We start from the raw sequence: 22,669 nt of genomic DNA, 5'->3' as shown, positions 1-22,669 counted from the left end.
TAAGTTTTAAAATATTACAAAGAATTTCATTAGTTTATAATTACATAAAATAAAATTGTTGTTTTTGGTCAAAAAAACATAAAATTGTTGTTAATTTAACATATATTAAGCAATTATTTTATACAATATAATTTATTTATCATTATAAAAAAAATAATAAAAGATATTAAAGTGAATTAGAATATCTTCCTAGAGTATCATTTCACAAAGGGCGCCTACCAAAAACAAAAATAAAAAGTTTTTTTTAAAAAAAAAAAAAAAAATTTAAAGCATAGCATAGAAAACACAAGATTCGTGGAGCATGGGTGAGTCACTATCGATGTCGGTCGCCGTCGACCGCCAAGCTGCATCGCCTGTCCAGATCTACACCAAAAACAACACAGTGAAGGGCAATAGATTATTTTTGCAATTTTACTTTTTTGCCCTCAAAGAAACAAACATTGGTATGATATAATGGAGTTAATTCCAGCAATGGTCATCCGACTATATTGATTTTTCAAAATTAGTTCCTGACTTTTAATTTGGACACTATAGGTCCCTTGACTTTTAATTGAGGTTCTTTCGTCAGAATACGGTTAATTGAAATTTAAATGATGGGGTAAACTTGTCCTTTCACCTGCCTATGTATTATTCTTCGTATGTCTCCCTTCGTATTTCGTTGATATACTAAACATCTCAATAATGGAGGAACGCACACACGAGCAATCAGCAAATGGGGAATGACGAGGAATATCGCGTATACAAGAGACTTTAAATGAAGGGGCTTCGACTGAGATTATCTTCATATATATCGCGTATACAAGGGAGAAATATGAAGAATAATACATAGACAGGTGAGAGGACGAGTTTACCACTTCATTTAAAGTTCAATTAACTGTATTCTGACGAAAGGACCTCAATTGGAAAGAAATTGAAAGTCAAGGGACTTAAAGTGTCCAAATTAAAAGTCGAGGACTAATTTTAGAAAATCAACATAGTCGGAGGACCATTGCTGGAACTAACTCTGATATAATGTATGAAAACTTTTTTGTAAAAAAAAAAAAAAATGTATTAGTTCAAACCGTCCAAAGAAATTACATCCAAAAGAGAATTGGGGAGAAGGAAACACATATCTGACATCAACACTGAATAAGAATTTCCTAACCAATTCATGGAGAACTCTATTCGCAGATCGCTTAACAAATTAATAACTAATACAAGTTAAATCTTTAGCTAGATTACAAATATCCTCAAGAATTAGATTAAAAGATAGATTAGTGTTAATATTCTCTAACCCGACGACAAAACCGATTGTCATTGGCAGCATCTACAATTACTTTCACCCATTTTCATGCGGATATGGTAATGGGACCAAATAAGTAGTCCATTCTTAATTATTATTATTATTATTATTATTATTATTATATTGTTGTGTTTTTGTGAGTGCCAAATTTCTTTGTCGAATTTCATTCTGTGGTAGTGAAACGAGCCGCCTACTCTTGACTTACAAGCTGATGTGATGTTCCCACTTTTTTCCCCTCTATCTCTAGTCTCTACGCTGGAAATTAAAGCTGCACCACTTTTTTCTAATATTATGAAAAATATTATGTTGTAGGGGTGAGTGCTTTCGGATTGGAGTTCAGCCTTTTAGAAGAATGAAAATATTATGTTAACTCTCATTTTCTATCCCCACATACAAAATTTATGATTTATAATTTTTACCCAGTTTTTTCATAATACAAAAATCTACCTTTAACTGATGTAGCATGTGTTTTTTTTTTCAAGATTTTACTCCTGCAAAAATTATTATTATTTTTTTTTTAAAAAAAGGCATGAAGTGCGCAAGTGGAGCGCACTTTGCGCCCCAAGCGGGCGCGTAAGACTGGCGGTCACTCTGATTTTTTTGTTGCTTTTCACTTCACTTAAAAAAAAATATTCAGTGTTTTTTTTTTTTTTCTTTTCCACCATTTTTATCTCTTTCTTACATGGCATTCTTAAAAATCATGTAAAAATTCAACTACTATGGATACTCTTATATTGGGACCCACATGAAGAAAAAAAAATATTTTATCAATGTCTGTCAAATTATAGAGTAAAATTTAGGAGTCCATGTAATAAAACTCATAAATTAGTATAAATCATTCAAATAATAAGACCCAAAGAAATGATAATGACAACATAAAAACGATATATATGACAAAACGATGATACTAGTAGGAAGTATAAAGTGTGAAGGGCATAAACTTGAAACCCTATGAAGCACAATTTTATGTTTGGCAAATAAAAAAATTAAAAAAAAAATACTTGTAATTAGCATGTATATTAATTTCTAGGTTTACTACGAAATAATCTTGTGTACGGAACAAATCCTGTATCAAACAAATGATTACGAGCTTAGAGTTGTCATTTCAAAATTAACATATTGATTAGTAATTTGTGAGCAATTATTTAATTAATTTATCTATCTATCAAGTTGATGTAATGACTAATGATGTTGCAGTCTACAATTATGTTTTCTTGTTTTGTGGGCGGCATAGGTTAGCTGAACTCTTTGTTGAAACACATTTTTTTTTAATGTGTAGAGATATTTGATGTAATGATTTGACAAGGCTAGGATAGGATAATTAATATGGAGCTATCCAATTTATCCTATTTGAAAAATAAGATAAAAATGAAGTTAAGAATTTGAACTAATGTGGATACAATAATATATTTATAAGAGTTATTTTTGAATATTGTCTAATAAAAATTAATTGGATTTGTTTTATCTCATAGAATACAGATATTGGTACAATAGTTAAGGTAAAAAATAAAAACAAAATAATATACCTCCTAAATGAATGTTCATATAATTGGTCTTCGTGTTGTTTTTAATACTTTTATCATGAAAGAAACTTCTATTTCATATCAAAACAATAAGACTGGAATGAAGAATACCCTCCTTATATATATATATATATATATATATATATATATATATATATATATATGTGTGTGTGTGTGTGTGTGTGTGTGTGTGTGTGTGTGTGAGGTTCTTGTACGAACAGTGTTTCTCGTGCGGCTGTGCAGTCACGCACCACAAAGTATTCGAAAATGCAGCATTATGTGTGGTGCAATTTTTTGGTGTGTAGTGCATTTTGTGGTGCATTTATGAATTTCATTTTGATGCATTTCGAAATATTTTGTGATGCATTTATGCATACCTAATAGTGCAATTTGCACCGACTGTCTGAAAAATCTTATCCTCATTTGAACCAATATCTATATGTATATATACACACACGCCTCATAAATGACTTCATAATAGATTAATAGTAATGCGTGTGCATATTGTATGGACACACAAGCATGCACATATGTATTATATTGAATTGATTTGATTTGGTATATCTCCACGCCTTTGTTCTCATCTCTTTGGCTATGTGGATAATTTTGAGCCATGTAGGAGTGTAGGACTACTCAGTTAAATCTGCAACTTGGATATATGCTGACATTTATGTATTTTTTATTCTTATTTGCATGAAAATTTTAAAAAATTTTGTTGTGAAATTGAAATTGCATTTTTCTTTTACTTTAATATTAAAAATTCTGTCATTTACTTGGAGAAGTGTCGGGGTGAAAATTCAACAGAGACAGAAGAATTACTACTCCATCAATCTCATTTTACCTATCATATTACTATTCATTGATCAAAACAACTATTTCTTCCTTATTTATTTTCTTTAGTATTTCATAATTATTTTTAAATTTGATTTTTACATTTAATAATATTTTTAATATAATTTCTAAATTTATATATACTAATATTAAACTTAACATTATAAAAATTTTAGTTAAAAATAATTTCAGTCAAACCTCGTTAACTAAATCAGGCACAAAATGCGACGGATGGAGTAATATTCAACCACCTATTCCAGGGGACATCATGTCCTCTAGCATCTATGATTTTCCTTTAATTTTGACTATTAAGACAGAGCTAATACATTATCCCTATTAGGCAATTACGAGTAAGCTTAAGTGTTCAGATCCTCTCAATTGCTCTATCGGGTCGGGGTGTGGGGCCCTTGAGGTTGGGGATTCAACCGTTTGGGAGAGAAGTTTACACTAAAAACATTACCCATGATACTAAATTAGCATTCTCAAAACATCCAACACTCCCCAGTCAATAGAACAGAGCAATGACAAAATAGAAACTATGTTACAAAACCATTGTGTGGCTACTTTGCAGCAGCAACCAGAGCAGACCGTGCTTGCGTAAAAGCGGCTATCAATGATCCAAGCTGCAACTTATCATTGCAACCGAAGGTCAACCTATATCTGCAAGCAAACGAAGTATACTGCTGTTTAGAATGCTGACACAAATAACAATATCAAAGAACAGAAACAATAGAAGGCACAGAATCCAGAAGAGAAAAATAACGAAAAGGAAATCAAAGAAGGGAAACAAGAGAAGCTGCTGAAATCGAAAACCAAAAGCAATGAAAAACAAAAAGAAAGAAATCCACTAATAAAGGCAGCAATTTGAGATGAGCACCTAGGGTCTATTGTGGGGTTACAATCACAAAGGCAAGAAAAGGAATCAGAGGGAGTAGCATCAAGGGCAAGATGCCTAGCCTTTCCCCAATTTTTTTAGTAAAGGTTTTGGAATATTTTTCACTAGAAGTCCACTTCAACAAGCCTGTTTATTCTTCTCTTCTCCAGTCCTATATTTTCTTTTGCTTAATGGTTAAAATAGTAAAGGTAAACAGTCTGCAAGGTCAGAAAATAAGGAAAATTCATATTCTTCTAAATTAAAGTATTATTAGCCAATAATTAAACAGGAATCTAAAATCTTCCAACATCAGCTCACCTGCAGTTCTAAAGCTAGCACCTATTTCTTAACCATTCATATTCCCCAAGATCTGATGATAGTATCCAGAGGCGATTCCACTCTTAGAACAGTGAAGTGCAGTCAATTATTGTGAGAAGCCTCTACTGTTACGTTCTATATAAGCCCCCTTATTCTCAAATATTACAAACTAACCCCCATCAACATTATGGTAAACAAAGAAGGGTCAATAAATTTAACATAAGGGCATGCAATTGCTTTTTCTTTTGGTTTTAATTGTTGTGAATTAGTAAAAAGTAATAATTTTCCTTGATATATTCTTTTAAAATTAAATTCAGGACAATAAATTACATAATATAGAGAAAAAAAGTTCAGGTTAGAATAAAGTATATAATTATAGATTTGGCTACCACATTAGTCAGAAGATTATGGACAACTATTTCTTATTCAAATAAAAATTTCCTTGAAAATATTTAGAACTGAGAAGCTGCATTCTATATGTCCTACGTTAGAATTATATATTCTCAGAGCAACTTCATTTTTGGTCCTAGAAATTTAAGTTTGAATTTGGTTCGAATTTTTTTGGTCTAAATTTCATCACGATTGTATAACATTGGCTTCAATCGCACTTGTTCATGCTAAATGTGTTTAAATTGGTGAAGGAACTGAACTAAGTATTGAAACCAATGTCATATATTCTTCATGGAATTCAAAATATTAAACACTTGGGACTAAATTGAAACTTAGTTTAATACTTTAGGATGAAATACGAAATTTACTAAAGATTTTTATTTGATTTTTAAATATGACCTACTAAAATGCAATACAATTTGAATTTTGAACCACAAATATAGTTTTCTGATTATAATCGCCATTTGCCGCATACACATGCATGAAAATGACAGGTAAACATAAGGGCCCAAAATTGATCCACTTAACTAAAAACTCTAGTTGGTAGTACTGGCACGTTTTTTACAATTAACTTGGGGACTTTGTCCAAGTTTGCAGCACACACCTCTTTGATGAGTAAAGTAAATATTGGAAGATTCATATTGTAAAATCTTGAACAACTTGACATAAATTATAAGATAATGAGATGGAATACATACTCAATTTCAGCCATAGCATTTATAAGCTGAATACGCACATCCGATGGCATCTTTATCTTGAAGACAAACCTGGTGTTTAGATGTGCCAAAGTGAGCTCAAGCAAATTTATGGTAGAAGAATAGTAAAAAGATGATAAGAACTTACATGGTCACTTCTCTTACAATATCTACCAAAGCCAATCCTTTCCTTGTTTTAGTTTCCAATATTCCTAGTCATAGCTAAGGGCCACAAAAACAAAGGTAAAACAGTGAAAAAGTAAAAGCATGCACACACTAATAATAACATTTTGGATACGTTTATAACCGACAGCAAAGGGCTCATTTAGAAGCCAGTATGAGATTTGCTCTATGTCTTTGGGCAATGGATGCCCAGTGCATAAATAGACAGCCTCTTCTGTTATCTGCTGAGAGGCCATATGCGTTGACTGCATAAAGCAAAAAAAGAAAATGAAGAACCCAAATTACAATGTAGTGACACACAGATGACACAAGATCATTGGAACTGTAGAAAGTGAACTGAAAATTAAGAATGCAAGTCACAAAGCGGTAACGTGATTCACAATAAACACAGATCAGACAAGATAATAGGAAATAGATAAATCTAATCACAATGAGTATCTTACTTTCTTTGTTAGGCACATTATTGATAACACAAATGAATTTGTTTGCCAAAATATAAATGGATGAACTACCACATCATTAAAAACTGCACAAAGTGCATAAACAAAATTTCATAAACCTAAGTCCACTTTTAGAAGGGGATTTATGATTCAAAAATAATTAAAATTAGAAACAAACAAACAAACAGACAGACAAATTTTGGAAATGGAGAGACATACAGCACTTGGAATAAAAAAGGTACCAAAGGAAAAACTTTCAAGGCTACATGTCGATATCTCAGATTTTCAGAGAGAATAATACTGATATATATTTCATAGAAAAGTGGGAGGGTGAGTATTATCTCAAAGTATAAAACACAGAATAGGTGTACTCCATAGAATCTTTATCAGTGTTCTGAACTTCAATTAGGCAGCTATTGGGAGGGTGAGACATGATAAGAAACCATGTCTAATCAACAAGCAGTAGCTAACATTAGCAAATTATGCATTGATCTAATTATCCAGTCCCATCTAGTCCAAATACATGCCAAGAATAAAGGCATTCAGAAGCACACAGTCTATAAACCATGCATTTCATTGCACAGTTATGTACAAAAGCATGTTATTATCTACAAACCCATTGGAAATTTTTCTAATGATCTTAAGGGAGGATGAAGAGGAAAAGATCAACCATTATACCAAAATAGGAAACAAAATTTAATTATTCTCATATTGGAGATCCATATTCCTCTAGATGATCCAGAACTGACAATTAGAAATGCAAGGAAAGGCTAAATGGAGATAACCTGCAAAATGTTCAAAGCCTTTCTCATGTCACCATTGCTAAGCTGCACCAGTGCCTTCAAGCCACTCTCTGGTACATCAAGTCTGCAACCAAGCAAAATTGTTAGAAAGATCTTGAGAGACTAAGTAAAATCAGCTCTCAGCAAGTGTTTCACAATTGCTTGTTGGACATACCAGATCACTGGAGGGAAAAATAGAGAATTGAAAAGGGGAAGAGGAAAGGATGAACAAAACTTAAAAGCTGCACTGAATGAAGGCAAAGATGGAAATGGGATGACTGTTTGTGCAACCAATTCATCTTGATGGGAAGAACTAATTACTTGGTCATATTGCAAAAGGGCCTGACTGCAATTACCGCATGAATCTAATAATACATTAGTGGAAATATTTATGTCCTAACTGATTGGTGTATTTATGCTCAAACAGTGTGGACCACACACCAATGAGAATGTCAACAGAGGCTGTGACAATTCTTGGACATGAAAAGATAAAACATTGGCTTAGTCAAGAAATCAATGGGATCATTCCCCTTTCAAATTATGATGTTACCCCAAGGAAAAGAAGCACTCCAATACAAAGTTTCTCAAAAAATTCATGGACTAGGAAGAAACCCAGCACAGGTGTCAGTCGAAGATACTGTCAAACCCACCTTTCCAATTCAATAACATGTTTAAGCCTCTCAGTTACATGAACAGCCTCAAGAGGTGGAAACCGGAACCGTGTACACCGTGATTGTAATGCAGGGATCACCTTGTTGACATTGTTGCAAATCAGTGCAAACCGAGTATGTCTTGTGTATTTCTCAATTACTGCAAAAGATATGAGTTAGATATACCAGTTCCAAGAAAAAAAAAAAGTGTGTGAATTCAAATTAATGCATGAGATAAACAATGAACGTCTTGCCTCGACGCAGAGCAAACTGTGCATCCTTTGTCATGGCATCTGACTCATCCAACAGCACTAACTTCACAGCAAACTTCGCACTGCCAAAAAGACAATAGTTTTGGAGGACTTTGAAGTAAAGGAAAAACTTTTTGGGGCTAAGAAAAGCATAATGAGAAAATAGATATAAATGAGTCTGTATGCATCCTTCCACTCATTGTCACCCCTTCAGTTCTCAAATACAATCTCTATAGGAGAGAATTACCCAAAGGAGATGCTTTGAGTACTAGCAAAGTCCTGAATCTGCTGCCTTACAACATCAATCCCACGATCATCAGAAGCATTCAACTCTAAAACCATATTTTGCATCTGCGCTCCGTAAAGCTTCCGAGCCATGGCAAGAATTGTGGAGGTCTTCCCAGTTCCGGGAGGCCCATACAGCAGCAGATGCGGTAGCCTGTTGCTACTCGCAAGCCTGTCAACTTTTCATCACATTAGCCAACATTAGCCTCAGTTCAAGCACTCAAACTGCTCGATAAAATGCAAGACTTAGTCACACACACACACAAACGGATATGGAGAGAAAGTGAATAATATTACTGGTTTCGACAATGTCCTTATGGGCAGCGACGTCGGAGAGGGACTGAGGACGATACTTTTCAACCCAAGGCGTGGCTTTGGTGGCGATGTTTTTCCCCTTGTTGAGCTTTGAACTGATGTTGCCCTCGTTTTGGTCATCGTCAATGTCCATAACTGAGATCACCTCCGCCATTTCACCTGCTATATGTATATAGTGTTCCGAGTAGCAATTAGTATAAAATAGGTACGAACTGGGCAGGAATGCAGGATGCCTTTCTACAGCATGAATGATGAACCCTAGCTAGGGATTTTACAATTGAAGTCGGAACACGGAGAGGGAAGTTTAATAGAATCCGGATTCTGACGTCGGGTCAAGTTATTGGCGCCAATTTCATTCTGGTCCCAACTCCGAAATCCGAATAGGCTAATTCTTTACCTTTTGCCTTATACGGATTATTACGGAATATTATTTTTGTCAAGATAAGCCATAAGGGTGAAAGGTAAATTATTGTATGGATCACGGTCTAAAATTACATTATTTTAACGTTTAAAAAGAATTGTCAATAACTAATCGTTTATGTGTTTAAACAATAAATATTTTGGGGTAAGATAATTTATTTTATGAATTAGAATAATATTATTTATGCTTTAGAATAATATATTTTATGAGTTATAAAAATGTATGTTGCAACAATGGAGTTAGGGAAGAAGCAATGGAGAGAAAATGCAGGTTGTGATAATAATAATAATAATAATAATAATAATAATAATAATAATAATAATAATAATAGTGCAACTCACGTCGCGCAATTAATCGCGATGTCTCTTCTTAAATGAGGAAACGGTGTCGTTTTAGACCGCAGTCCACACAGTTATGTAGGGTCAAATTGACCCTCACATAAGTAGACCATGTAAATGGACATCTAAATTGTAAGAGTTTTTTCTACTGAAATGGGAGATTTTATTGAACAAGAGACAAGAATGATAAACGTTTGAAAAACTCATTTTGCGATTTGAGTTTATTGTAAAAAGCGCAATTCGCACTTTAGTTGTTTAAAATAAATATGGTAAACGTTGTCAAAATGTATACAGAAAATGCAAATATGACATGTATGTCTTTCATATAATACGAGAAACACATGTCTGACTTGCATGTCTCCTACGTCGCCAATGAGTATTGTCCGGCTACTAAAAACGCAAGTGGAACTTGAGTGTCTTGTATTATGCAGGTGATAATGTGACAAAAATCAATTACAAGTGATGTTGGAGTTTTGCATTATTTAGTGTCGATGGGATATTGTTCGTGATAATGTGAATGGTTAAGACTTGACAAATATCAATTAAAAGTGATGCTGAAGTTTTGCATCGTTTAGTTTGGATGGGATCTTCTTTCCAGAGCGTTATGTTTGTGCAACCGTGTGCACCATGCAAGGTGTGCATCATAATTTCTATACTGTAGATAGCACAACATATTCTTTCTTTCCAACTTTCACCTCTATGACCAATTGAGCTGCCCATGCAGACAGTTTGGATGGGATCTTATTCAACCATGCGATGGTCACTCTATAAATGTGTTGACAATTTTTATTTATGCAAAGTTAGTCACGTATTAAAATTGAATTGGAAAATGGTCAAATACACCCCCAAATTTTACTTGAGAAGTTAATTAAGTCTCTGAACTTTTGAAAGTTACAATTAGGTGCATAAACATGTTGATTTAGGTACCAAACTAGTAGCCTTCTCTGTCCCTTGGAGATGGCGGCCAACCTTTCTCCGGTGACGTGCTGGTCGGCGTCGTCGGTTTTCATCATCGGAACATGTCCAGACAACCTAGTGACCTAGTGCTAGGGACTGAGCACTAAATCAACATGTTTATGTACTTAATTGTAACTTTTAAAATTAAAGTTCGGGGGCTTAATTGACTTCTCAAGTAAAGTTCGGAGGTGTATTTGACTATTTTCTCAATTGATTTATTCGTGTTAGCATTTCGACCCAATTACGGAAAAAAAAAAAAAAAAAAAAAAAAAAAAAGTAACAGTATATTGAATATATTTCAATGTATTTTTTGAGTTGGTGTGAAATGCATGGAGTCCGATAGACGATGTTATTTTGGGATAAAATAATTCGAAGTTTTTAAAAAAAAAAAACAGAATTTTTATATTTAAAAATAAAATAGACTGTTATTTTACAACTTACATAGTATATGGCGAATGATTAAAAAAACAAGAATGTTGAGATGATTAAAAAAAAATTGTTAAGGGTGCAACCACTAAATATATATATATATATATATATATATATATATATATTACAAATAACTCTGGTATGCAACAAAAGCTCCTCAGCAGCAACTTGTATACACAGAATGTGTTTGCAAAGTTGCCAGACACTGCTAAGGTTGTTATGGAAGGTGTGCTTACGCCAAAAGAAGCTGAAGTGGTGGGGTGTAGGAAGTCCTTAGAGCATCCACAATGGTTGGGGAGAATTGGGAGATAATGTAAGAGTGATTAGGAGAGAGAATGTGGGGAGGGGAGGAAAAAAAAATAAAAAAATCAAAATCAAAAATTAAAAAACAAAAAATAAAAAATAAAAAAGTAAAGGGTCAGGCCTGCCGTTCGGCGCGCCTGACGCGCCCACGGAGGCACGCACGCGCCCGTGTGGGAGGCTGCTGTGCGCGAAACGCGCACAGCAGCCTCCTTTTTCTTCTCTTTCCTTTTCTTCTTTTTCTGCATTCTTCTCAATTTTGCAGAACAAATATTTTGATAAATAACCTCACCCCACATTTGTTATTATCCCCACCCAAGATAATTCATCTGACATTATCTCCATAATATCCACTGATGTGGATGCTCTTAGAGCATCCACAATGGTTGGGGAGAATTGGGGGATAATGTAAGAGTGATTAGGAGAGAGAATGTGGGAAGGGGAGGAAAATAAAACAAAAAAATCAAAATCTAAAATTAAAAAGCAAAAAAAAAATAAAAAAACTGAAGGGTCAGGCGCGCCGAACGCGCCCGTGTGGGCTGGTTGCTGTGCGCAAAACGCGCACAGCAACCCCCTTTTCTTTTCTTCCTCTTTCTTCTTTTCCTGCCATTCTCCCCAATTTTGCAGAACAAATATTTTGATAAATAACCCCACCCCACATTTGTTATTATCCCCACCCAAGATAATTCATCTGACATTATCTCCATAATATCCACTTCTTTTCTTCCTCTTTCTTCTTTTCCTGCCATTCTCCCCAATTTTGCAGAACAAATATTTTGATAAATAACCCCACCCCACATTTGTTATTATCCCCACCCAAGATAATTCATCTGACATTATCTCCATAATATCCACTGATGTGGATGCTCTTAGTTGGTTAAAGGAGTTGGGGATGGATCACTTTAAGGTCAAGATGGATGAGCAACTAGTCTATCATGTCATCTTAGTTGTCCCTTCCTTATACTCGTTTGGTGCCAGAGGATGTTAAAGAAGTTACAGTTAATTTATTGATGTTAATTTTCAATTTGTTAAGCGATTTGTGAATCAGGCTATTTATAGTTGGGATAAGAGAAATCATTTCTGTGTCAGATTACGAATAATGACATGATCTTTCACTCTTTTTTTTTTATTTTTTGTTGATGTTTTAAACGCTTATTTAATAAATTAAATGTTTGCTTTCTTAAAAAAAAAAAAATTAAATCAAATATACCACTAAACTTTCAATGTCTTAAGTTCACATGCATTCAACAATATCACAATATGGACAAACAACAATTATTCAAGTTTCAACAATTTGGGGGTCCCAAATATAAACAACATATATTTACAAGCCAAGTAATGCGCGAATTATGAAAATCAGATTTCCACTCATTAGTGCTCTCAGAAGTCGTGCCTTCTTAGGTGTATAGGGTGGGTATCTTGCACCCAAATCTCCACCAAAACTACGTTTCAGGACTGCCTTCTTGTGGCTGAAAGCTTCAAACGAGAATTTGCCATGGTATGAACCTGTTCCGCTTTCTCCTACTCCTCCAAACGGCAGCGTGTGGACTGCAACCTGCATCATCAAATTGGACCCTATCAACCACTGATTTCACACCTTAATTCCACTACTTATCATCATAACATTAAAATCATCTCTGCATGTTTTGACTTCACCCAACAAGGTTGAATTCCTAACCCCAAGGGTCCTTACATCTCGACTCAATAGAGCACTTGGGATAATGTAAATCACGGTGACTCAATGGCTCACCAGACAGGTGCTACAAGGGATCTGCCCACTTTGGACATAATCCCCACACTGGCTCAGCAGGCATGGACAAATGCTGGTGCTACAAGGGATCTGCCCACTTTGGACATAATCCCCACACTGGCTCAATAGACAAGGCTAAATGCTAGTGCCACAAGGGATCTGCCCACTTTGGGCATTTGATCTCTTCTTACAAATAGTGCCTATTGAACTGCATGTTTTGACTCAAGAGCTATAGTGCATGGTTGTCTATGTAGAGGAATGAATCATTACATGCAAAGCTGTGTCATTAATAAGCAAGCCCCCAGCTGATAAATTTGTAACAAACTCCTGCTCCAGTTTTTTGTTGCTTGTGAACAGATATGCTGCAAGTGGCTTGTCTCTAGCGTTAATGATTTTTATACCGTCCTCCACTTTATTGACCTTCAGAAAAGAAAAAAGGAAAATAACCGTGACTTCATTCCTGGGCTCTACTAATTTCAATTTTCAACATCTTTCATAGAGCAATCTGGGCTTGATCATACATAGAGTTAGGGTAGGTCTTACTGTGAGAATAGGAAGTAGAGGACCAAATATTTCCTCTTTCATGATTAGGGCGTCTTCTGGCACATCCATCAAAATGGTAGGAGCAATCTTTCTGTCATTGGAGAACGGAGATAAATATCACGGATAACACGTCCAATAGGTGAAAGTCGAGAACAATGTATGCTGGAACTTACAGTCTCTTTTCATCTCGTTCACCTCCATGGACTATCTTACCTGAAACCTTATCATCATCTAGTAACTTTGTTAAGCGGGAGAAGTGATTGGAATTTACAATGCGAGACAGATCTTTTGAACATAATGGGTCCTTTCCATAGAATTTATCTAGTTCTACTTTCATGGCATCAAGCTGTAGCAGAAAGGAATTGCAACAAAACAAATTTCCAATTATAATTAATTTATAACAAGCAATTTTTAGTGAAATGATTAAAAATCCACAAGAAATTAGATGTTTTAAAGATAAACCTCACCAACTGTAGTGCATTCTCTTTTGTAGTAATGATGTAATCAGGGGCAATACAAGCTTGTCCACTGTTGCAGCCCCACTTGCCTGCAATAATCCTCCTTGTTGCAACCTACAAAATGAGTTAAAATTGATTTAGACAGGGATAAAATACATTTCAAAAACATGAAAGGACAAAGGATGATATTTTGCAATAAGAATGTATGATATTTTCTTAAAAGAATTTTTATTATCACTTTTAAATTAATGTTTGAATCCACAACTACGGGACATTTTCCACCAAGCTCCAAAACCACAGGAGTTAGGTGTTTTGCAGCGGCTGCCATGACAATGCGCCCAACTTTTCCATTTCCTACAAGATAATTTGTTGGATTAAAATCAGAAAGAATTGATAATTTGAAGATATAAGCCCTGTAAAAAGATCTAGGCCATTCTCACTTTTCCCTCAAACTTTCTTTCTTGATATAATTGGATAACCCTCCACAAGCAACCATTATTCAAATAAGGGAAACCAACAACAATATGAATAAGTGAATAACATCAAAATGAGACTCACTACCATCATTAAAAATGCATTCTTAATTTATATGCAGCCAAGCTTCCACAATACATCATAGTGCATACACAACAAACATGTTTTTTAGGAACGCATCTTTAATTCAAGGGGGAAAAAAAAAAGAAAAAAAAAACAATTTTTAGCACAACTGAAACCATATTGTGTAAGAAGAAACTGCAATGCACACTCATCCACTAAATATGAATTTATTAAGCTCATCAATGAACTTTTTGGCATCCCTTCTCTTAACCATTCTTCAGAGAAAAGCTGAATATTTGGAATGCAGAAACTGAACAATGGTTTGACACTGGTAAGGTAAGGTTAATCAAACGTAGGAATGAAAGGCATATTCAGCAGCTGGATAAACACTGATAAGGTTAATATAAGGTAGGAATGTAATGTCAGCAGATGAAGTCTAGTCAGCTGCCAGCTTGACAAGCCAGCCTAACAGATGTCCAGCTGGAGGAGTAGTTAGCTTTCCAGATTTATCACTTCTCTATAAATAGGCTGGTTAGCTGGTGCAATAAGGAATTTACTTCAGAATAATGAAACCAGTTAATTTCTTTCTTCTTTCATCTTCAACTTCTTCTAGCTTCTGATTTTGACATGTAATACATTCAGCAGCTAGCTAGTAAGCATCTCAAATCTGATGCCTCATTGTTAACCTCACAAACTCAACATTTTACTACTTATAGCATTATCTGCTGAGATAAAACTAAACTTGTACTTGCCTGGATGCACAGATAGACACACACTCATGCACTATCAAGAGAACGGTATGAGAGAAGAGAAACTGGGAATAATTTTTATTTTTTTTTCATTCCTTCTCTAAATGAATTTCTAGAGAACACCAAGAAAAGTAAACTAAAACATTACATACTAATTGGAATGAGACCTGGTGATCCATCAAAATTTTTCTATGATAGAGAGGGCGGCCTTTTTCTTTTCCCCTTGGTTGGAGAGAGGGGTGTTGCTAAGGGTGTCAATAATATCAATATGAATCAATACAGAACTCCAGATTTTATACTATGCTTCCAAACATTAAGAGGACCTGTAATGTGATTGGTTTACATACATATATTCATGCTTCCGTATCAGAAGACTAGTAATCCTAAAGTAGCATTTCTGCTTACAAATACTTTAAGGTGTGCCTTTCAAAAAAAAAAAAAAAAATACTTTAAGGTGTTAATGTGTTGGAATGGGAAGTTGGGAACCATCAGGTTAACATACATGTTTATTTTTCTATTTCTCATCTTTTGGATTATGCCTATTGAAGCCAACGGATACACTTAAACAGGTAATATTGTAGAAATAATTTTTAAAAAAAGTACAGTTTTATTTTAGAAAATATGACCATTCTTGAGAATGTAATTATAGAGGTGAAAAAAGAAAAGACAGATTGAATGTACTTCTGTAGAACCTTTATCAAGAAAAATTACTCTATTAATAAAGAACTGAGGCCTCTGCTTTGTGTGTGTGTGTGTGTGTGTTTTATTTCTTATTTTGGAGGGGGGATGGTTGAGGGATTTAGCATCCATCGTCCCAGTAACAATCATATATATATGTACATATTCTACTATAAGAAGTATATGATAGAGCACTTCGCACCTGTGTAAAATATTTTATCCCATTTTTGCTCCAGTAAAGCAGTGGTCTCGGGAACAGATCCCTCAATAACCTTTACTGCAGTGGTATCCATATAGTCATTGAACAGTTTGGCAAGCAATGAAGATGTGGCTGGGGCAATTTCTGATGGTTTCAAAACTACAGCATTACCAGCAGCAATTGCTCCAATCACCGGATCCAAAGACAACACTGAAGAAAGAAAATTAAAGAAAGTGAAAAGGTCAGGGTTACTCTGTGTCAAATTATCAGTAGTATGGCTAGCATATACCAAAATTGGTCAAATGTAAGCAACAATGGCTCATCAACAAAAGGGCATTAATTTAAGTCGGTTGACAAAGGCTCACAAACTATAATAAAAAATTATTTTAAAAAATTAAAAAAACAAACAAACAAGGGAACAACTATAAAAGTAATAAAACTAAAGTTGTAATTTTTCAAAAAAAAAAAGAAAAAAAAAGTAATAAAACTGAAGTTGTAAATTATAAAAGTTCCTCAAATAGTTGAGAACCAACCCTATGCAGAGAAGGGTTCAAAGTGAAAATGTGATGAGAAAGAACCAAAGTTCAGATTTTGACAGCATTTAAGAAATTCATACAAGCTAATTCTAAGGAAGAAAGAAACATTTCCAGAGTTGTATGTTTAAAAAATAATTTCATCACTAAGAAAATATCAATAAGTCTAATTCATAAATAAATTGGAAAGAGCAAACTAATCAAAGAAACAGAAAAGCTGGTGGCATTCACATACTGAAGGGGTAGTTCCAGGCAGATATGACCAATACGACTCCAAGGGGTTCTGAAACTATTTTAGCTGATGAAGGATAAGTGGCGAATGCACTTTTCACCTGCAATTACAACATGTTAGCATCATTTAGGTCATATATTGATAGGAAACCACTAAAATTAAGTAATTTTGTCTAAATTAAGCTTTCATAGAAATTACATTTTCAGGTTTCATCCAACGTTTTAGTTCCTTCAACGCCAACTTACATGATGCTTTGACAAATGCAATCTGCAAGATTTATGAACAAGTCATGAATACTAAAAAAAGAGGTAGGACAGTAAAAGACTGACTATATCGCTAACAGAAATTCCTAATAAATAGATAAAATTGTACAATAAAAAAAAAATGTTCTCTTCCTTGTTCCATTCATTCTTTATTAGTGCAATTGTTCATTAGTTTTCACTGAAACAAATAGGATATAATAAAGCACTATTGCATTGAAAATTTTAAATTCATTTAATGCACGTGAAATATTTTTTACAGTAGCCCTGTCAAAAGAAACTCACAATAATATTTTACTGGTGTCAAAGGAATGGGAATCTGATGAAAAGCAGAATAAGTGTCTCCTAAATGTCAGCAAAATTGCAATCTAAACATAATAATCTATTTGAATTTGAACTGTATCATAAATATGTCAATGTAATGGTTTTAGCAATTCAAATTATTACCTTTTAAGTGAGTATGATTTTGGAGCATTTGGTCTAAACTTTTTACACATCTAGCATTTTCATGAACTCTTTGCCACTTATTAGACATCTCATTCTACAAAGACCACAATATATGCATGCATATTGTAGATTATTTTTCCCTTTTATGCTCTACATTTAAGCATATCAAATGCAGAATTGAACTTTTTGCAATTGAATCAAAGCAATCAATCCCTAAAGTTGGTATTCGGGTCCCCCATATCAACCACATGATGTGCTTTTGTCCAATTGATTAAAGAAGAAAACAACCAAGGTAGGCATTAAATGCTAACAACCTTAACTGGACAAAACCACAAAGAAATTCCTAAATGTCAAGAATAAGCAACATACTGAATTTCCAGTTACGGGAAAATGAAGATAGCAGAACCAAATCCTTGTGTGAAAATTCCAGAAAACCACTCATAAAACAAAAACAACTTTGCTCCAGATTGCTTGTAGTATTGAGCATAAGGATGGTAACGTTGCTATAAAAACAGGATTTATACATTGCACTCTTTTATGGAGTGAAACAAAAATTCAATGTGAGAATTCTGTTTATCAATGCTACTTGGCTATGAACTACAGCCTCAACAACCAACATGATGTATATTTGGTATTAAAAAAAAAAAAAATCTCAAGGCCACGAACTATTAGAAACAAAAGATTAAAATAAAATGAAAAATTAAATTGAATCATTGTTAAAGTAAGAACAACAGGCAGGTCAACCTACTCTGCCTACAAATTCATTAATGTTAGGTTGATAACTTGACAGTCCAAAAAAATAAAATAAACAAACAAATGAATATAAATAAGTTTTTTTAAAATGGTTCTGGTTAAAGTAAGAAGAGACTACCGATCCTAGTTCATTTATCATAAGTCGATGACTTCAACCCCCCCCCCCCCCAACCACTGCCTCTCTACCCCTGAGAAAAGTGGTAAATTCTGCAAATCTAACACATATGAAAACTAAGAACACAGAATATAGAAAGGGAACAAACTTTAAAATAATAAATAACTAAAAGAAAAAGGAGTCTATAAAAATGATATATAAATTAGCTTCTTCTCTGGATTTTAGCAGTAAACACTGAATTGAAATTTCTTTTTAATCAGACTATACTATGAAAAAGTTGACCATAACTAGTTGCAATCACAAAAATTATAGACGATTTTGGTAGAAACTAAATTTAAGTTAAATTCCTCTTCTAATATTAAAATTATATTGTAACACGTAATTTTATACGGAGTATTTATCATTAAAAATAAAAATAAAAACAAAAAAAGGACCTCATGAACGAAGGATTCGAGCTCTGGTTTGGAGAGGTCAGAGAAAAGGGCGTCCATGATCGCCTTCTCGTGATGTTCGGCGATCTTCAACACAGCTTTCAGTTGCGACACTCTCCACTCGTAACTCTTCGTCTTCCCGGCAGCGAACGTCTCCCTCAACTCACTCACTGCCGCCGCCGCATCCATCTCCAATCACTTCCTCTCCTCTCTTCCTAAACAATATATATATTTATATATATGAAATCAACCGCACTATACTTAAGTATGTATATCAGTATATACAATTCCTCCAATGCTATATATGTAATCGCATATATAGATGGAGATAAGATAGATATGAATGTTCAAATTCTGGCATCTTGTCTACTCCGGCGATATATATATTATGCATGCGTGTATAATTGTCTGTATATACACACACGCATACACACATATATACATATATATATATATATATGTACGAGTATTGTATGGAGTAATGGAGTATGGGGACGGGGGTTTGTTTGCTAGCGCAGGCACACGGGGTTTGTTTTCTAGCGCAGCCTCCAGCACTGCCTGAAATTGAAATAAACGTTTTTTTTTTTTTTTTGAGAAATTGAAATGAAATTTACAGCACTATATTTTCATTTTTTATTTACTTGATTACTTGTTGCAGAAAAATGGTTTGGTAATCCGGTAATCCCGGAATAAGAAATATTTTAACAATAATATAAGGTACATTTCTACATGTTTCAAGGCATTTGTTCATCAAAATGGTAATTGAAATCATATACTTAATAATTAAAATAAATTTAAGTAAAACCACTCTCTGTATTTGGTAATAAAAATAAATTGAAATTGTACACACTTAAATTTTGATAAATATTGATTATTTATTAATATTAGTATCTTTGAATATATTTAAAATATTTTGGATAATATTGATATTATCTAATTTGTTAATTAGATAATATCAAAATAGTTTGAACCTATCAAAACTCTTCTATCCTACAACTATAAATAGGGTCTTTCATTTCTATGTAATATCCTAAGAAAAATCATAGAAAGAACTTTGAGATCACAATAAAAATGTGATCCTGAAAGCAAAAGTCCCTCTTCCTTCATATGTTGATGCATGTTGATCCAAACCTCTATTGAAGATCAAGCCATTTGAACCCGGAGGCCCTTCAAGAAGAACATCAACCCGGAGGCCCTTCAAGAAGAACACGCTATATATACAAGCCCTTCTTGGAAGATTAAGCCACTTGAAACTCGGAGGCCCTTCAATGGTGGAGTGTTCAACTATCCAATTTGAAGAATCAGATGACCATTCAGAGACTTGTACCCACACCGCATTGATACTAGACATGTAATCGGAATGTTGAATATTAATATATTTTATTTAACATTTTCTTTGTTAACAGAAATCAAAATAATTAATTAATTAATTAAAATATACACACATATATATATAATCTTAATCATATGAGAATCACTCTCATGAGAACTTGCGGACATATCCAAACCATTGATCTACAAGATCTGGTGAATGAAAAATCAAGTAAAAAATGAACAGGGCCATTATTTTCGGGAGAAAAATAAGAACTAATTCTAGCTTACATATGTAAAAATTGAACGGATCAAATCAGATTTAAAAAAAAAAACGTAGTGACATTATTGTAATTATTGACAACTTAAAAAAGTGTGGTGACATTATTGTCAATTTTATTGTGCAACTTTTAACAATATACATTGTACTTTTTAACAATAGACAATGCATTTCTTCATAACTTTTAAAAAGAAAAAAAAAACTAAAATTTAAACTTAAATCATAAATAATAAACCCTAAGCAGTAAGAAGTGACTTAGTGAACCTATAGACTTTATAATGGCTTAATGAACCTATAGTTGTAACTTAATGAACATGTTGTTATGACTTAGAGTCCGTTTGGAAATCCGAAAAATTACTTTTGGAGAATGTTTTTTCGAGTTTTCAGTGTTTGGGTGCAGTAGGAAAATTCAGTTAACGGAAAACATTTTTCGTAGGGAATTTGTAGGCATTTTTGCGGAAAGACTTACGCCAAATTTTGGCGTAAATCATTTTTCGCCAACACTCAAGTTGCCTGGAAAGAAAAATATTTTTCAAAAAATGAGTCATTTTTTAAAAAACACTTTTCACAAATCATTGTTCTGCTTTTCAAGCGGATCCTTAATGTAGTTGTAAATTAATTTAAAAAATTGGAAAAAAAATATTAACATGAATGTTATTATTATTATTATTATTTTAAAGGTAGGAGTTACGATAATTAAAAAAAAAAAAAAAAAAAAAAAAAAAAAAAAACCTTTTGTACGGAGTAATATTAAATTTGATGATTTAAGTTTAGATTTTTTTTTTTTAGAATAGTTTCCAGTTTGCCGTGACGAGCTGACGGCTATCTGACCTCTGAGGCTCTGAGTGTGTGATGGAATCAGAATATCGAAGTTGGAGAGATACCCAAGTTACGGAAACAAAAGCCATTGAAATTGCCCCTTTGGCTGTTTCCTATAATTTTTTATTTTTTTGATTAATTAATTATTTTTATTTAGTTTTGGCCGTCCCGCGTCCGCTCCTCCCTCGGTTCGTGGTCCCAATAAATAATGCAATTTAATTTTGATTAATTGTTTATTTAAAATTTTTAAATTATAATTCTAATCAGCAACGGTTGATGTATAAGTTTAATATATACGGAGTACTACGTAATATAATGGAGTTTCTTTATTTACTGAAAATTTACAACTGCTATTTGAAAATATACTCAGTGAATGAAATTTATTTTGTAATCATAGTTGATAAAGGACCACAAAAAAAAAAAAAAAAAAAATTATGTTGTTACACGTTCAAATTATTATATGTTATACTGTTAGAAAGCAATGAGCCGTTTACTAACTAGAAATTTTTAGAAATTTCCGGAAACTGTAAAATAGAAAACAGAAAACATGTTTAGTAACACAGTTTTTCATTTTAAAAACTGAAAATAATTTCTGAAAATTTTCGGAAAACTGGAACACACTTAAAAACTGTTTTCGAAATGGAAAACAAAATCATCTATCATCTATTTAGGTATATGTCACTATAACCACATTACTATGATTACATTCATTATCATCTTATTTTACTTATCACTATCTTCTATCTTTTCTACTTACTTTACTTATTTAAACATAATTTATTTGCTTACACTTTAAAGTTAGACATTGTTTACATTATCAAAATTAAGAATTAAACTCTATATAATGTTTTAGATTTTGATTGAACTCAATAGATTATTAGTTCGAATATTTTTAATTATGTTACATCATAATACAAGTTCGGTCCATATATTGGATATTGAAATCTCACATATATTAGAATTTAAAGTAAAGGTTATATATTCATATACATGTCATTCAAATGAATATATCAAAAAAAAAAAAAAAAAAAAAAAAAAAAAGGGCACACACATTTTAAATATTTACGCAAAAAATATTAATATTATTTTGCTACTGGCTTTATTACAATGTAGTATCCGTTCATATACTTTCTCAACCTACTGAAACACAAAGAACCAATAACGCCTCCACTGAGAACAATTTTAAGTGAAAACCGAAAAATTAAAAAGCAGAAAACAGAGAACAATTTTCTGTTAGTAAACAAGTTTTCTAAACAGAAAACAGAGAATGAAAACTGAAAAATTAGAAAATAGATAACAGTTTTCTGTTA

The 22,669-nt window shown here is 33.2% G+C and overlaps 2 protein-coding genes and 1 long non-coding RNA gene across 3 annotated transcripts; 1 reads left to right on the top strand and 2 right to left on the bottom strand.

The window, feature by feature from the left end:
• Nucleotides 1–4,077: 4,077 nt before the first annotated feature.
• LOC109190229 (replication factor C subunit 3) lies at nt 4,078–9,168 on the bottom strand. Its single transcript, XM_019340687.1, has 9 exons — nt 8,802–9,168; nt 8,467–8,683; nt 8,223–8,302; nt 7,969–8,128; nt 7,322–7,403; nt 6,212–6,341; nt 6,062–6,125; nt 5,917–5,985; nt 4,078–4,296 (listed from the first exon to the last, which is right to left on the bottom strand). Exons 1-9 carry the CDS (start codon nt 8,971–8,973, stop codon nt 4,197–4,199), a joined length of 1,074 nt encoding a protein of 357 aa, XP_019196232.1. The 5' UTR covers nt 8,974–9,168; the 3' UTR covers nt 4,078–4,196.
• Nucleotides 9,169–12,488: 3,320 nt separating this feature from the next.
• Nucleotides 12,489–19,372, bottom strand: LOC109190761 (aldehyde dehydrogenase). Its single transcript, XM_019341349.1, has 10 exons — nt 18,953–19,372; nt 17,142–17,210; nt 16,947–17,043; nt 16,182–16,388; nt 14,254–14,369; nt 14,025–14,129; nt 13,731–13,903; nt 13,558–13,648; nt 13,285–13,434; nt 12,489–12,819 (listed from the first exon to the last, which is right to left on the bottom strand). The coding sequence occupies exons 1-10, from the start codon at nt 19,136–19,138 to the stop codon at nt 12,589–12,591; spliced, it is 1,425 nt and encodes a 474-aa protein (XP_019196894.1). The 5' UTR covers nt 19,139–19,372; the 3' UTR covers nt 12,489–12,588.
• Nucleotides 14,920–15,893, top strand: LOC109190762. The gene is made up of 2 exons (XR_002055777.1): nt 14,920–15,718; nt 15,756–15,893. It is a non-coding gene; the product is annotated as an uncharacterized LOC109190762 (long non-coding RNA).
• Nucleotides 19,373–22,669: the final 3,297 nt, after the last annotated feature.

Source organism: Ipomoea nil, unplaced genomic scaffold, assembly GCF_001879475.1.
Source record: "Ipomoea nil cultivar Tokyo-kokei standard unplaced genomic scaffold, Asagao_1.1 scaffold1576, whole genome shotgun sequence".
Taxonomy (NCBI): Eukaryota; Viridiplantae; Streptophyta; class Magnoliopsida; order Solanales; family Convolvulaceae; genus Ipomoea; species Ipomoea nil.
Note: the sequence above shows the minus strand (reverse complement) of the source record. Positions and strands in the feature narration are given on the sequence as shown.